This window comes from Papio anubis, chromosome 1, assembly GCF_008728515.1.
Source record: "Papio anubis isolate 15944 chromosome 1, Panubis1.0, whole genome shotgun sequence".
Taxonomy (NCBI): domain Eukaryota; kingdom Metazoa; phylum Chordata; class Mammalia; order Primates; family Cercopithecidae; genus Papio; species Papio anubis.
In genome coordinates this window covers 124,589,600-124,604,880 of record NC_044976.1, presented here as the reverse complement: position 1 = coordinate 124,604,880, position 15,281 = coordinate 124,589,600, and the positions used below count along the sequence as shown (strand labels likewise).

General features: G+C 43.3%; 1 protein-coding gene and 1 non-coding gene across 4 annotated transcripts in view; both read left to right on the top strand.

The window, feature by feature from the left end:
- The window catches only part of NUP210L (nucleoporin 210 like), a 171,301-nt gene that overhangs the window by 121,350 nt on the left and 34,670 nt on the right, over positions 1-15,281 (top strand). For all 3 annotated transcript variants that reach the window (XM_031653098.1, XM_031653096.1, XM_031653099.1), the window contains 2 exons: positions 12,030-12,188; positions 14,475-14,566. In XM_031653098.1, the coding sequence (XP_031508958.1) occupies positions 12,030-12,188; positions 14,475-14,566 (251 nt within the window). The remainder of the gene's footprint in view (positions 1-12,029; positions 12,189-14,474; positions 14,567-15,281) is intronic.
- LOC116271948 lies at positions 1,553-1,659 on the top strand. The gene has a single exon (XR_004180683.1). It is a non-coding gene; the product is annotated as a U6 spliceosomal RNA (small nuclear RNA).

Here is a 15,281-nt window from a genome sequence, read left to right as displayed (position 1 = left end):
TGGATCACTTGAGGTCAGGAATTCGAGACCAGCCTGGCCAAGGTGGTGAAACCCCGTCTCTACTGAAATTAAAAAAATTAACCAGGTGTGGTGGCACATGCTTGTAATTCCAGCTACTCGGGTGGCTGAGGCATGAGAATCACTTGAACTTGGTAGACGGAGGTTGTAGTGGGCTGAGATTGTACCACTGCACTCCAGCCTCAGTGACAGAGACTCTGTCACACAAAATAAATAAATAAATAAATAAATAAATAAATAAATGGGTTCAGACAGTAGAACCTGGGATGGGAGAGAGGTAAGGCAAAGGCCAGGCTCAATGGCTCATGCCTGTTACCCCAGCACTTTGGGAGGCTGAGGTGAGAGGATCACTTGAGCCCACGAGTTTGAGACCAGCCTGGTTAACATAATGAGACCCCATCTGTTAAAAAAAAAGTTGTAAAATTAGGTAGGTGTGGTGGCACACACCTGTAGTCTCAGCTACTTGGGACGCTGAGGCAGGAGAATCATTTGAGCCAAAGAGGTTGAGTTTGCAGTAAGCTGCCTTTGCACCACGGCACTCCAGCCTGGAAGACAAAGTGAGACCCTGTCTCTCAAAAAAACGCACAAAAAAGAAACTACTTCCACCATTTTCATTCTTCTTCTTCTTTTTTTTTTTTTTTTTTGAGACGGAGTCTCGCTCTGTCGCCCAGGCTGGAGTGCAGTGGCCGGATCTCAGCTCACTGCAAGCTCCGCCTCCCGGGTTTACGCCATTCTCCTGCCTCAGCCTCCCGGGTAGCTGGGACTACAGACGCCGGCCACCTCGCCCGGCTATTTTTTTGTATTTTTTAGTAGAGACGGGGTTTCACCGTGTTCGCCAGGATGGTCTCGATCTCCTGACCTCGTGATCCGCCCGTCTCGGCCTCCCAAAGTGCTGGGATTACAGGCTTGAGCCACCGCGCCCGGCCTCATTCTTCTTACATAAAAAAATTTGACTTTGAGGTAACATAAGAAAGAATCTTAGGGAGGCTTGCCAGAATTAATTGAACACTACAAACAGAGGTTTACTTTAGGCGTAATTATGCTGCTGAGAATATGAAAATAAATCACTAAGAAAACAATCTCTTGTACACTATTTCTCCTCCTCCTCCTCTTCCTACTCCTTCTCCTTCTTCTTCCTTCTTTCTCCTTTATTCTTTCTTTTGTCTTCCTTTCTTCTTTTTCTTTTGACACAAGGTCTTCTTATACTGCCCAGGATGATCTCAAACTTCCAGGCTCAAGTGATCCTCCTGCCTCAGCATCACAAGCATCTGAGATTACAGGGGTGTACCACCACCCCCAGCTCCTCTAGTTCTTCTAGAAAGCTATTTCCAACATACATTTTCCTTGTTGTTACAACAAACAAGGAAAGATTACCCAGGCATCGTGACACGTGCCTGTTGTTCCAGCTACTTGGGAAGCTGAGGCAGGAGGATCATTTGAGACTAGGAATTCCAGGCTGCAGTGACCTATGACTGTACCACTGCACTTGAGCCTGAGTGATAGAGCAAGATCCCATTTCTAAAAAAAAATAGTAGTGCTCACTTTGGCAGCATATCTACTAAAATTGGAATGATACAGAAAAGATTAGCATGTCCCTTGCACAAGGATGACCTGCAAATTCATGAAGTGTTCTATATTTTTAAAAAGGTAGACGGACAGAAATCAGAGTAGAAAGTTTATTCAAAGGGATAATAACAGAGAACTTCCCAAACCTAGAGAAAGATATCAATATTCCAATATAAGAAGGTTGTAGAACACCAAGCAGATTTAATCCAAGTAAGGCTACCTCAAGACCTAATCAAACTCCCAAAGGTCAAGTATAAAGAAAGGATCCTAAAGCAGAAGGGAAAAGAAACAATATACAAAGAAGCTCCAATATGTCTGGCAGAGAACTTCTCAGTGGGAATCTGATAGGCCAGGAGAGAGTGGCATGACATATTTAAAGTGCTGAAGGAAAAAAACTTTTATCCTATAATAGTATATCCAATGCAGTTATCCTTCAAAGGTGAAATAAAGAGTTTCCAGGCTAGGCACGGTGGCTCACGCCTGTAATCCCAGCACTTTGGGAGGCCGAGGCGGGTGGATCATCTGGGGTCAGGAGTTCGAGACCAGCCTGGCCAACATAGTGAAACCCCATTTCTACGAAAACTACAAAAATTAGCTGGGCGTGGTGGCAGGCACCTGTAATCCCAGCTAATCAGGAGGCTGAGGCAGGAGAATCGCTTGAACCCGGGAGGTGGAGGTTGCAGTGAGCCGAGATCATGCTGTTGCAGTGAGCCGAGATCACGCTATTGCACTCCAGCCTGGGCAACAGGGCGAGACTCCATCTAAAAAAAAAAAGTTTCCCAGAAAAACAAAAGCTGAGGGATTTCATCAAGAGCAGACCTGTTCTACAAGAAATGCTAGTGGGAATGCTACAATCTGAAAGTAAAGGACATTAATGAGCAATAAGAAATCATCTGAAGGTACAAAAGTCGCTGGTAATATTAAGTACACATAAAACCACAGAATATTGTAACACTGTAATTGTGGTGTATAAACTACTCCTATCTTGAGTAGAAAGACTAAAAGATGAACCTACTAAAAATAACTACAACTTTTCAAGACAAAGAGAATATAATAAGATATAATAGAACTGACAAAAAGTTAAGAAACAGGAGAGATAAAGTGCAGAGTTTTTATCAGTTTTCTCTTTCCCATTTGTTAGTTTGTGTGTTTATGCAACCAGTGTTAAGTGTCATCAGTTTAAAGTAACAGGTTATAAGATGTTATTTGCAAGCATTATGGTAACCTCAAATCAAAAAAACCTACAACAGGCCAGGCACGGTGGTTCACACCTATAATCCCAGCACTTTGGGAGGTTGAGGCAGGTGGATTGCTTGAGCTCAGGAGTTCAAGACCAGCCTAGGCAACATGAAAGAACCCTGTCTCTGCTGGGCATGGTGGCTCACGCCTGTAATCCCAGTACTTTGGGAGGCCAAGGTGGGCAGGTCACCTGAGGTCAGGAGTTCGAGACCAGCCTGGCCAACATGGTGAAACCCCGTCTCTACTAAAAAAATACAAAATTTGGCCAGGCGCGGTGGCTCACGCCTGTAATCCCAGCACTTTGGGAGGCCGAGGCGGGCAGATCACAAGGTCAGGAGATTGAGACCATGGTGAAACCCCGTCTCTACTAAAAATACAAAAAATTAGCCGGGCACGGTGGCAGGTGCCTGTAGTCCCAGCTACTTGGGAGGCTGAGGCAGGAGAATGGCAGGAACCCGGGAGGCGGAGCTTGCAGTGAGCCGAGATCGCGCCACTGCACTCCAGCCAGGGGGACAGAGCAAGACTCCGTCTCAAAAAAAAAAAAAAAAAAAAATACAAAATTTAGTTAGGCATGGTGGTGCATTCCTGTAATCCCAGCTACTTAGGAGGCTGAGGCAGAAGAATCGCTTGAACCCAGGAGGCAGAGGTTGCAGTGAGCTGAAATTGTGCTATTGCACTCCAGCCTGGGCAACAAAAACAAAACTCCATCTCAAAAAGAAAAAAAAGAAAAAACCCTGTCTCTACAAAAATACAAAAATTGGGCGTGGTGGTGTGCACTTCTAGTCCCAGCTACTCAGGACGCTGAAGTGGGAGAATCTCTTGAGCCTGCGAGGCAGAAGTCGCAGTAAGCCCAAATTACACCACTGCAATCCAACCTAGGCAACATAGCAAGACCCTGTCTCGAAAGGTAAAATAAAATAAACCTGTAACAGATAAACAAAATAAAATGCAAGAATTAAAACATACCACTGGAGAAAATCACCTTCACAAAAAAGAAAATAAGAAGGAAGTAAAGAAGGAAGAGAAGACCACAAAACAACTAGAAAACAAATAACAAAATGGCAGGAGAAGTTCTTATTTATCAATAATAACATCGCATGTAAACGGACTAAACACTCCAATTTAAAAGATATAGAGTGGCTGGGCGTGTTGGCTCATGCTTGTAATCCCAGCACTTTGGGAAGGCTGAGTTGGGTGGATCACTTGAGGTCAGGAGTTCGAGACCAGCCTGGCCAACATGGTGAAACCCTGTCTCCACTAAAAATACAAAAATTAGCTGGAAATCACTTGAACCTGGGAGGTGGAGGCTGCAGTGAGTTGAGATCACACCACTGCACTCCAGCCTGGACAAGGAGCGAGACTCCATCTCAAAAAATAAAATAAGATAAAATAAAAGACATAGAGTGGCTGAAAGGATTAAAATAAAAAGATTCAACAATCTGTTGCCTACAAGAAACACACTTCACCTATAAAGACACACGTAGACTGAAAATAAAGAGATGGAAAAAGGTATTTCATGTTAATGGACACCAAAAAAGAGCAGGAATGGTTATACTTACATTAGACAAAATAGATTTCAAGACAAAACTATAGAAAGAGATGAAGGTCATTATATAATGATAAAGGGGTCAATTCAGCAAGAGGACATAACAATTATAAATATATATGCACCCAATACTGGAGTACCCAGATATATAAAGCAAATAATATTAGAGCTTAAGGGAGAGGCAGACCCCACAACATTAACTGGAGACTTCAATAACCCACTTTCAGCATTGGACAGGTCATCCAGACAGAAAATCAACAAAGAAACATCAGACTTACTCTGCACTATAGACCAAATGGATCTAATAGATATTTACAGAACTTTTCATTCAACAGCTGCAAAATACACATCCATCTCCTCAGCACATGGCTCATTCTCAAGAACAGACAATATGATAGGCCAGAAAACAAGTTTTTAAAAATTGAAAAAAAAGGCTGGGCGCAGTAGCTCAAGCCTGTAATCCCAGCACTTTGGGAGGCCGAGACAGGCGGATCACGAGGTCAGGAGATCGAGACCATCCTGGCTAACACAGTGAAACCCTGTCTCTACTAAAAAATACAAAAAAATAGCCGGGCGAGGTGGCGAGCGCCTGTAGTCTCAGCTACTCGGGAGGCTGAGGCAGGAGAAAGGCGCAAACCCGGGAGGCGGAGCTTGCAGTGAGCTGAGATCCGGCCACTTGTCTCCAGCCTGGGCAATAGCGCGAGACTCCCTCTCAAAAAAAAAAAAAAAAAGGCCAGTCATTGTGGCTCTTGCTTGTAATTCCCAGCCCTTTGGGAGGCCAGGGTGGGCAGATTGTTTGAGCTCAGTAGTTTGAGACCAGCCTGGGCAACACGGAAAAACTCCATTTCTTCAAAAGGTACAAAAATTAGCTGGGTGTGGTGGTGTGCGCCTATAGTCCAGGTTACTGAGGAGGCTGAGGCGGGAGGATGGCTTGACCCCAGGAGGCAGAGGTTGTTGTAGTGAGCCGAGATTGCACCACTGCACTCTAGCCTAGGTGACAGAGTGACACCTGTCTCAAAAGAAAAAAAAAGTCCAAAAAATTCAAGCCAGCAGTGAGCTGTAATGGCACCCCTGCACCCCAGTCTGAGCAACAAAGCAAAACCCTGTCTCTTAAAAATATATATGTTCTGGCTGGGCGCGGTGGCTCATGCCTGTAATCCCAGCACTTTGGGAGGCCAAGGAGGGCGGATCACTTGAGGTCAGGAGTTTGAGACCAGCCTGGCCAACGTGGTAAAACCTCATCCCTACTAAAAATACAAAAATTAGTTGGGCATGGTGGTGGGCGCCTGTAATCCCAGCTACTCAGGAGGCTGAGGCAGGAGACTTGCTTGAACCCAGGAGGCAGAGGTTGCAGTGAGCCAAGATCGCGCCATTGTACTCCAGCCTGGGCAACAAGAGTGAAACTCCATCTCAAAAAAATAAAAAATATATATTTATAGGCTGGGCACGGTGGCTCATGCCTATAATCCCAGCACTTTGGGAGGCCAAGATGGACGGATCACGAGGTCAGGAGATCGAGACCATCCTGGCTAACACGGTGAAACCCCTCTCTACTAAAAATATAAAAAATTAGCCAGGCACGGTGGTGGGCACCTGTAGTCCCAGCTACTTGGGAGGCTGAGGCAGGAGAATGACGTGAACCCGGGAGGTGGAGCTTGCAGTGAGCTGATATGTTGCCACTGCACTCCAGCCTGGGCAACAGAGCGAGACTCTGTCTAAAAAAAAATATATATATATATACACACACACACACACACACACACACCCCCCCTATGTTCCAACTGTCCTATACATTAAATAAATACATTTTTAAATTAATTAAAAACACTGAAATTATATCAAGTATTTTTTCTGACCACAATGGAATAAAACTAGAAATTAGTAACAAGAGTAATTTTGGAAACTATACAAACACAGGGAAATTAAACAATATGTTCCTGAATGACCAGTGGGTCAATGAATAAATTAAGAATTTAAATTTCTTGAAACAAGTGAAAATGGAAACACAACAATACCCATGAGATACAGTGAAACCAGTACTAACAAAAAGTGTATAGGCTGGGCGCAGTGGCTCAGGCCTGTAATCCCAGCACCTTGAGAGGCCGAGGCCAGTGGATCATGAGGTCAGGAGTTCAAGACCAGCCGGTGGTGAAACCCCGTCTCTACTAAAAATACAAAAAATTAGCCAGGCGCGGTGGCAGGCACCTGTAAGCCCAGCTACTTGGGAGGCTGAGGTGGGAGAATTGCTTGAACTCGGAGGGCAGAGGTTGCAATGAGCCAAGATCACGCCACTGCACTCCAGCCTGGGTAACAGAGTGAGACTCCATCTCAAAAAAAAAAAAAAGAAAAGAAAAAAGTTAAAGCAATGAGTGCCTACATCAAAAAAATAGTAAAGGCTGGGCGCAGTGGCTCACACCTGTAATCCCAGCACTTTGGGAGGCCCAGGTGGGCAGATCACTTGAGGTCAGGGGTTCGAGACCAGTGTGGCCAACATGGTGAAACCCCATCTCCACTAAAAATGCAAAAAATTAGCTGGGCGTGGTGGCAGGTAATCCCAGCTACTCGGGAGGCTGAAGCAGGAGAATCGCTTGAACCCAGGAGGTGGAGGTTGCAGTGAGCCAAGATTGCACCATTGCACTCCAGCCTGGGCCTCAAGAGTGAAACTCTGTCTCAAAAACAAACAAACAAAAAAAAGTAGAAAAAATTGAAATAAAAAAAGCCTAATGAAGCATCTTGAAGAACTAGAAAAGCAAGAGCAAACCAAACCCAGAATTAGTAGAGGAAAAGAAATAATAAGGATCAGAACAGATAAATGAAATTGAAATGAAAAAGAATACAAAAGATCAACAAAACAAAAAGTCAGTTTTTTGAAAAGATAAAATTGACAAACCTTTAGACAGACTAAGAAAAAGAGGACCAAAATAAATAAAATCAGAGGTGGAAAAAGAGACATTGGCTGGGTGTGGTGGCTCACGCCTGTAATCCCGGCACTTTGGGAGGCTGAGGTGGGTAGATCGCAAGGTCAGGAGTTCGAGACCAGCCTGACCAACATGGTGAAACCCCATCTCTACTAAAAATGCAAAAATTAGCCAGGCATGGTGGTGCACACCTGTAATCCTAGCTACTCAGGAGGCTGAGGCAGGAGAATTGCTTAAACCTGGGAGGCGGAGGTTGCAGTGAACCAAGATCAGGCCACTGCACTCCAGCCTGGGCAACAGAACAAGATTCTGTCTCAAAAAAAAAGAAAAGAAAAGAAAGAAAGAGACATGACAGCCAATACCACAGAAATTCAAAGGATCATTAAGGCTACTATGAGCCAATAAATTGGAAAACCTAGAAGAAATGGATAAATTCCTAGATACATACACTCTACCAAGATTTAACCATGAAGAAATCCAAAACCTTAACAGACCAATAACAAGTAATCAGATCAATGCCATGATGAAAAGTCTGCCAGCAAGGCAGGCTGGGCACAGTGGCTCACTCCTGTAATCCCAGCACTTTGGGAGGCCAAGGTGGGTGGATCACTTGAGGTCAGGAGTTCCAGACCAGCCTGGCCAGCATGGTGAAACCTCATCTCTACTAAAAATACAAAAATTAGCTGAGCATGATGGTGGGCGCCTCTAATTCCAGCTACTTAGGAGGCTGAAGCAGGAGAATCACTTGAACCAGGAGGCAGAGGTTGCAGTGAGCCGAGATCATGCCACTGCACTCCAGCCTGGGTGACAGAGTGAGACTCCGTCTCAAAAATAAAAAATAAAATAAAAATAAAAAAGTCTCCCACCAAAACAAAGCCCAGGACCTAATGGTCTCACTGCTGTATTTTACCAAACATTTAAAGAAGAACTAATACCAATCCTACTCAAACTATTCTGAAAAATAGAGGAGGAGAGAATACAACTAAACTCATTATATGAAGCCAGTATTACCCCGATAACAAGAACAGGCAAAGACCTATCAAAAAAAGAAAACTAAAGGCTAATATCTGTAATGAACATTGATGCAAAAACCCTCATCAAAAATACTAGCAAACTGAATTTAACACCACATTAAAAAGATTATTCATGGCCAGGCATGAGAATCGCTTGAACCCAGGAGGCGGAGGTTGCAGCGAGCTGAGATCATGCCATTGAACTCCAGCATGGGGGAACAGAGCTAGATACCATCTCAAAAAAATAAAGAAAGAAAATAAATGAAGACACACAAAAAAATGGAAAGATATCCCATGTTCATGGATTGGAAGAATCAATATTGTTAAAATACCCATACTACCCAGTGTAATCTACAGATTCAATGCAGTCCCTATCAAAATATCAGTAACATTCTTCACAGAAATAGAAAAAATAATTCTAAAATTTATATGGAACCACAAAAGACCCAGAATAGTCAAAGCCATCCTCAGCAAAAAGAATAAAACTGGAAGACTCACATTACCTGACTTCAAATTATATGACAGAGCTATAGTAATCAAAACAGCATGGCACTGGCATAAAAACAAACATATAGACCAATGTAACAGAATAGAGAACCCAGAAACAAATTCATACACCTGCAGGAAACTCACTTTTAACAAAGGTGCCAGGAATATACATTGGGGAAAAAACAGTCTCTTCAATCAGTGGTGCTGGGAAAACTGGATATCCATATGCAGAAGAATGAAACTACATCCCTATCTCTCACCATATGCAAAAATCAAATCAAAATGTATTAAAGACTTAAATCTGAGACTCAACGTATGAAAATATTACAAGAAAACATTGAGGAAACTCTCCAGAACATTGGAGTGGGCAAAGATTTCTTGAGTAATACTCCACAAACACAGGCAACCAAAGCAAAAATTGACAAATGGGATCTAAGGCCCAGCCTTAGATAGTTCTTAAAAGAAGACATACAGGCCAGATGCGGTGACTCACGCCTGTAATCCCAGCACTGTGGGAGGCCGAGGCAGGTGGATCACAGGTTAGGCAGGTTAGGAGTTTAAGACCAGCCTGGCCAACATGGCAAAATCCCATCTCTGTGAAAAATACAAAAATTAGCTGGGTTTGGTGGCATGCTTCTGTAGTCCCAGCTACTGGGGGAGGCTGAGGCAGGAGAATTGTCTGGACCCAGGAGGCAGAGGTTGCGGTGAGCCAAGATCACACCACGGCACTCCAGCCTGGGTGACAGAGCGAGACTGTGTCCCCCACCAAAAAAAAAAAAGACATACCAATGGCAAACAGGTATATGAAAAGGTGCTCAACATCATTGATCATCAGAGAAATGCAAATCAAAACTACAATAAGATATCATCTCACCTCAGTTAAAATGGCTTATATCTGAAAGAGGGGCAACAATGAATCCTGGCAAGGATGTAGAGAAAAGGGAATCCTCATATACTGTTGATGGGAATGTGAATTAGTACAGTCACTATGGAGCATAGTTTGGAGGTTTTCAAAAAACTAAATATAGAACTACCAAACTACCATATGATCCCAACAATCCCACTCTTAGACATATACCCAAAAGACAGGAAATCATTATATCAAGGAGATATCTGCTCTCTCATATTTACTGCAGCACTATTCACAATGGCCAAGATTTGGAAGCAACCTAAGTGTCCATCAATAGATGATTGGATAAAGAAAATGAGGTGTATATACACAATGGAGTACAACTTAGCCATAAAAAAGGAATGAGATGGCTGGGCACCATAACTCACACCTGTAATCTCAGCACTTTGGAAGGCCAAGGTGGGAGGACCACTTGAGCCCAGGAGTTTGAGGCCAACCTAGGCAACATAGTGAGACTCGATCTCTACAAAAAAATAAATTTTAAAAAATTTAGCCAGGCACAGTGGTGCATGCCTGTAGTCCCAGCTACTTGAGAGGCTGAGGCAGAAGAAGCACTTGAGCCCTGGAGATTGAGGCGGCAATGAGCCATGATTGTGCCACTGTACTCAACCTGGGCAACAGAACAAGACCCTGTCTCAAAAAAAAAAAAAAAAAAAAATGAGATCCTGTCATGTGCAACAACATGGATGATGGAATTGGAGACACTATGTTAAGTGAAATAAGCCAGGTATAGATAGACAAACTTTGCATGTTCTCACTTATTTGTGGGAGCTAAAGATGAAAACAATTGAACTCATGGAGACAGAGTAGAATGATGGTTACTGGAGGCTGGAAAGCATAGTGGGTGGGTGGGAGGGAAGTGGGGATGCTTAATGAGTACAAAAATATAGTTAGATTAAATGAATAAGATCTAGTATCTGATAGCACAACAGGGTGAGTACAGTCAACAATAACTTATCGTATATTTTTAAATAACGAGGCCAGGTGCAGGGGCTCACGCCTGTAATTCCAGCACTTTGGGAGGCCGAGGCGGGTGGATCATCTGAGGTCAGGAGTTTGAGACCAGCCTAGCCAACATGGTGAAACCCTGTCTCTACTAAAAATACAAAAATTAGTCGGGCATGTTGGCAGGCATCTGTAATTCCAGCTATTTGGGAGACTGAGACAGGGAGAATTGCTTGAACCCGGGAGGCGGAGGTTGCAGTGAGCTGAAATCATGTCATTGCACTCCAAACTGGGCAACAGAGCAAGACTCCATCTCAAAATAAAATAAAATAACTAAAAGAGTATAATCGTGTCTGTAACACAGAAAGGATAAATGCAGCTGGACACAGCGGCTCACACCTGTAATTGCAACACTTTAGGAGGCTGAGGCAGGAGGATCACTTGAGCCCAAGAGTTTGAGACCAGCCTGGGCAACATAGGGAGACCCTGTTTTTAGAAAAAAAAAATTTTTTTTTAATTAGCTGGGCTAATTGACACATGGGGACACATGCCTGTGGTCCCTGCTACTTGAGAGACTGAGGTGGGAGGATTGCTTGAACCCAGGAGGTTGAGGCCACAGGAAGCTATGATTTCACCACTGCACTCCAGTCTTGGCAACAGAGCAAGACCCTGTCTCAAAAAAAAACAAAAAAGGTTTCAACTTAAAGTATGCTTGAGGTGATGGATACCCCACTTACCCTGATGTGATTATTACAAGTTCTATGCCTGTATCAAAGTATCTCATGTACCCTATAAATATGTATGCTTACTATGTAGCCACAAAAATTAAAAATAAAAACAAAAAATTAATTGTAATCCCAGCACTTTGGGAGGCTGAGGTGGGCAGATCACTTGAGGCCAGGAGTTCGAGACCAGCCTAAGCAACATGGCGAAACCCCATGTCTACAAAAAATACAAAAATTAGCTGAGTGTGGTGGTATGCCCCTGTAGTCCCAGCTACTAGGGAGGCTGAGGTGGGAAGATCACCAGAGCCCGGGAGGTCGAGGCTGCAGTGAGCTGAGATTGTTCCACTGCACTCCAGCCTGAGCGACTTTTAAATTTTATTTTTAATTTTAATTTTTCCATAAGTTATTGGGGTACAGGTGGTATTTGGTTACATGAGTAAGCCCTTTAGTGGTGATTTGTGAGATTTTGGTGCACCCATCACCCGAGCAGTATACACTGCACCCTATTTGTAGTCTTCTATCCCTCACCCCCTCCTACCCTTCCCTGACTTTTTATTTTTAATTAAAAGAAGTTTAATATTAAAAAAGTTAAAAAAAAAATAAAAGGAAGACATCATGTTTATTCATGAATATTTCTTAATCTATCCCTTCGCCGTCTAGGTTTTTCTACAGCTCCCAGTAGAGCATAACTTTGCCATGGTTGTCCACACAAAAGCAGCAGGCCGGACCAGTATCAAGGTCACTGTTCACTGCATGAACAGTTCCTCTGGGCAGTTTGAGGGGAATTTGTTGGAACTCTCTGATGAAGTACAGATCCTGGTAAGCTTCCAAATCTAAATCTTTTTTTCGTATATTAAGGATAAGAAAGTTATATTATCTTACCATCAACGAAGAGCTTATTTTGGATAGAGACAGATAATTGTTAGAACGATTCCGGGAACAGGTTTGTACTTCCTAGATCTTTATCATTCCTGCTGATTGCTTGTATATAGTTTTTGTTTTTGTTTTTGTTTTGTTTTGAGACAGAGTTTCGCTCTTGTTGCCCAGGCTGGAGTGCAATGGCACGATCTCGGCTCACTGTAAACTCCGCCTCCCAGGTTCAAGCGATTCTCCTGCCTCAGCCTCCTGAGTAGCATGTGCCACCAAGCCCAGCTAATTTTGTAATTTTAGTAGAAACGGGCTTTCTCCATGTTGGTCAACCTGGTCTCAAACTCCCGACCTCAAGTGATCTGCCTGCCTCAGCCTCCCAAAGTGTTGGGATTACAGGCGTGAGCCACCGCGGCTGGCCTGTTTTTTGTTGTTTTTGTTTTTTGGTTTTTGGTGTTTTTTTTGAGATGGAGTCTCGCTCTGTCGCCCAGGCTGGAGTGCAGTGGCACAATCTCGGCTCCCTACAAGCTCCTCTTCCTGGGTTCACACCATTCTCCTGCCTCAGCGTCCCAAGTAGCTGGGACTACAGGCGCCTGCCACCACGCCCAGCTAATTTTTGTATTTTTAGTAGAGATGGGGTTTCACCATGTTAGCCAGGATGGTCTCGAGCTCCTGACCTCATGATCCGCCCGCCTCAGCCTCCCAAAGTGCTGGGATTACAGGCATGAGCCACCATGCCCGGCCTGTTTTTTGTTTTTGAGACAGAGTCTCACTCTGTCGCCCAGGCTGGAGTGCAGTGGCACAATCTCCACTCACTGCAGAGTTCAGGTAATTCTCCCTGCCTCAGCCTCCCAAGTAGCTGGGATTACAGGCGCCCGCCACCATGCCTGGCTAATTTTTGTATTTTTAGTAGAGATGGGGTTTCGCCACGTTGTCCAGGCTGGTCTCAGACTCCTAACCTCAAGTGATCCACCTGCCTTGGCCTCCCAAAGTGCTGGAATTATAGGCGTGAGCCACCATGCCCGCCTGCTTTTATATACTATTGACATCAGAAACTATTAGTACTTGCAGGTGAGCAGTCTGGAAAAAAAAGAAAAGAACTGTAGCACACACACTCCCTTCAACTCCCCATACCAGGAACACAGGATATGAACACCACAGTAATTACAGAAGGATTCATTTCTGATCCACTCCACCTGACATAGATATTATAAGTCCATTTAAAATTTTTATTTATTTATTTATTTAGAGAGAGAGTTTTACTCTGTTGCCCAGGCTGGAGTGCAGTGGCATGATCTCGACTCACTGCAACCTCTGCCTCCCAGGTACAAGTGATTCTCCTGCCTCAGCCTCCTGAGTACCTGAGATTACAGGCACATGCCACCATGCCTGGCTAATTTTTGTATTTTTAGTAGAGACAGGGTTTCATTATGTTGACCAGGCTGGTCTCGAACTCCTGACCTCAGATAATCTGCCCTCCTCGGCCTCCCAAAGTGCTGGGATTACAGTCATGAGCCACTGTGTCCAGCTGATATAAGTCCATTTAAATATATTCACAGTTAGGATAAAACATAATTCTAACTTTTCATAAGGTGTAAGATTATGAATAGTTTCTACAGATACTCTCAGGCTAAAAGCTAAATGTTTCTGTTGTTTTTAGAATTCAGAAAACAAGTTATCACTTATATGGGTCGAGTAAGTTTCACTGCCTCTGATTTTGAGACTTTGTTTTCTTTGACTTTTTTATTTTTTCCTTTATTTTGGCTTTGGTTCTCTGATTCAATGTGGAGTAGAGGAAAGAGTACTTTACTAGAAGGTGGAAGACCTGGATGGTGTTTCATGCTAATTGAATATTATAGGTTCTTTTTCTCAAACTTCATGTCATTTTACAAGAGCTAGAATTAGAAATTTCAAAGTAATTTTATACCTAATATCTAAGTAATATGGAAGATGTGGTAAGTGTAAACTTTGCTACATGCTCAGTCCCTCAGAGTCAGAAACGGCTAACATTAGGTTATATCTTCTAGAATACCTAGTTATGTTTTGAGTGCCTGGTTCATTTTGAAGAGGAGTATTGTGGATGATTTTAGACTAATTAGAAGTTAGGCAGACTGTTGATTTGTAGTTGTCATTTATTTGCATGTTAATCTCTTGGGGATTATACTGAAGTCCATATGTAAGTAAAAGTCATAATTTGTCTTTGCCAAATATGAGGAATGCATTATTTTCTCATTATAGGTGTTTGAAAAACTCCAACTCTTCTATCCAGAGTGCCAACCAGAGCAGATTCTGATGCCTATAAATTCTCAGCTCAAACTCCATACCAACAGGTAAGGAAAAGAGAGAATAAGGAAGTGCCAGGATCCAAGCTTAAGTATTTTCAGTAAAACATTGACATAGAAAGAACACCTTTGCCTTCTAGGAGATTTTTCTAACCCCCAAATAATTTTTTGTATGAGGTGAAATTTCCATAATGTAAAACCATTGTAAAGTGTAAAATTCAGTGGCATTTAGTACATTCACAATATTGTGTATTCAGCATCTCTATCTAGTTCCAAATATCTTTATCACCACCAAAGGAGATCCCATACCTATGAAGCAGTCACTCTTCTTTCTTTCCTGCTCACAGCCCCTGGCAATCACTCATCTGCTTTCTGTGTACGGTATTAGCTATCCTGAATGTATTTCATATAAATGGAATCATACAATATGCAACATTTTGTGTTGGGTTTTTTTTTTTTTTTTTTTTTGAGACAGTCTTGCTCTGTTGCCCAGGTCAGAGCACAGTGGCGCAATCTCGGCTCACTGCAACCTCCACCTCCTGGGTTCAGGCAATTCTCCTGCCTCAGCCTCCCGAGTAGCTGGGATTACAGGTGCCTGCCACCACACCCAGCTAATTTTTGTATTTTTAGTAGAGATGGGGTTTCACCATGTTGGCCAGGCTGGTCTTGAACCCCTGACCTCAGGCGATCCGCCTGCCTTGGCCTCCCAAAGTGCTGGGATTACAGGCGTGAGCCACTGTGCCCAGCCTTGTATTGGCTTCTT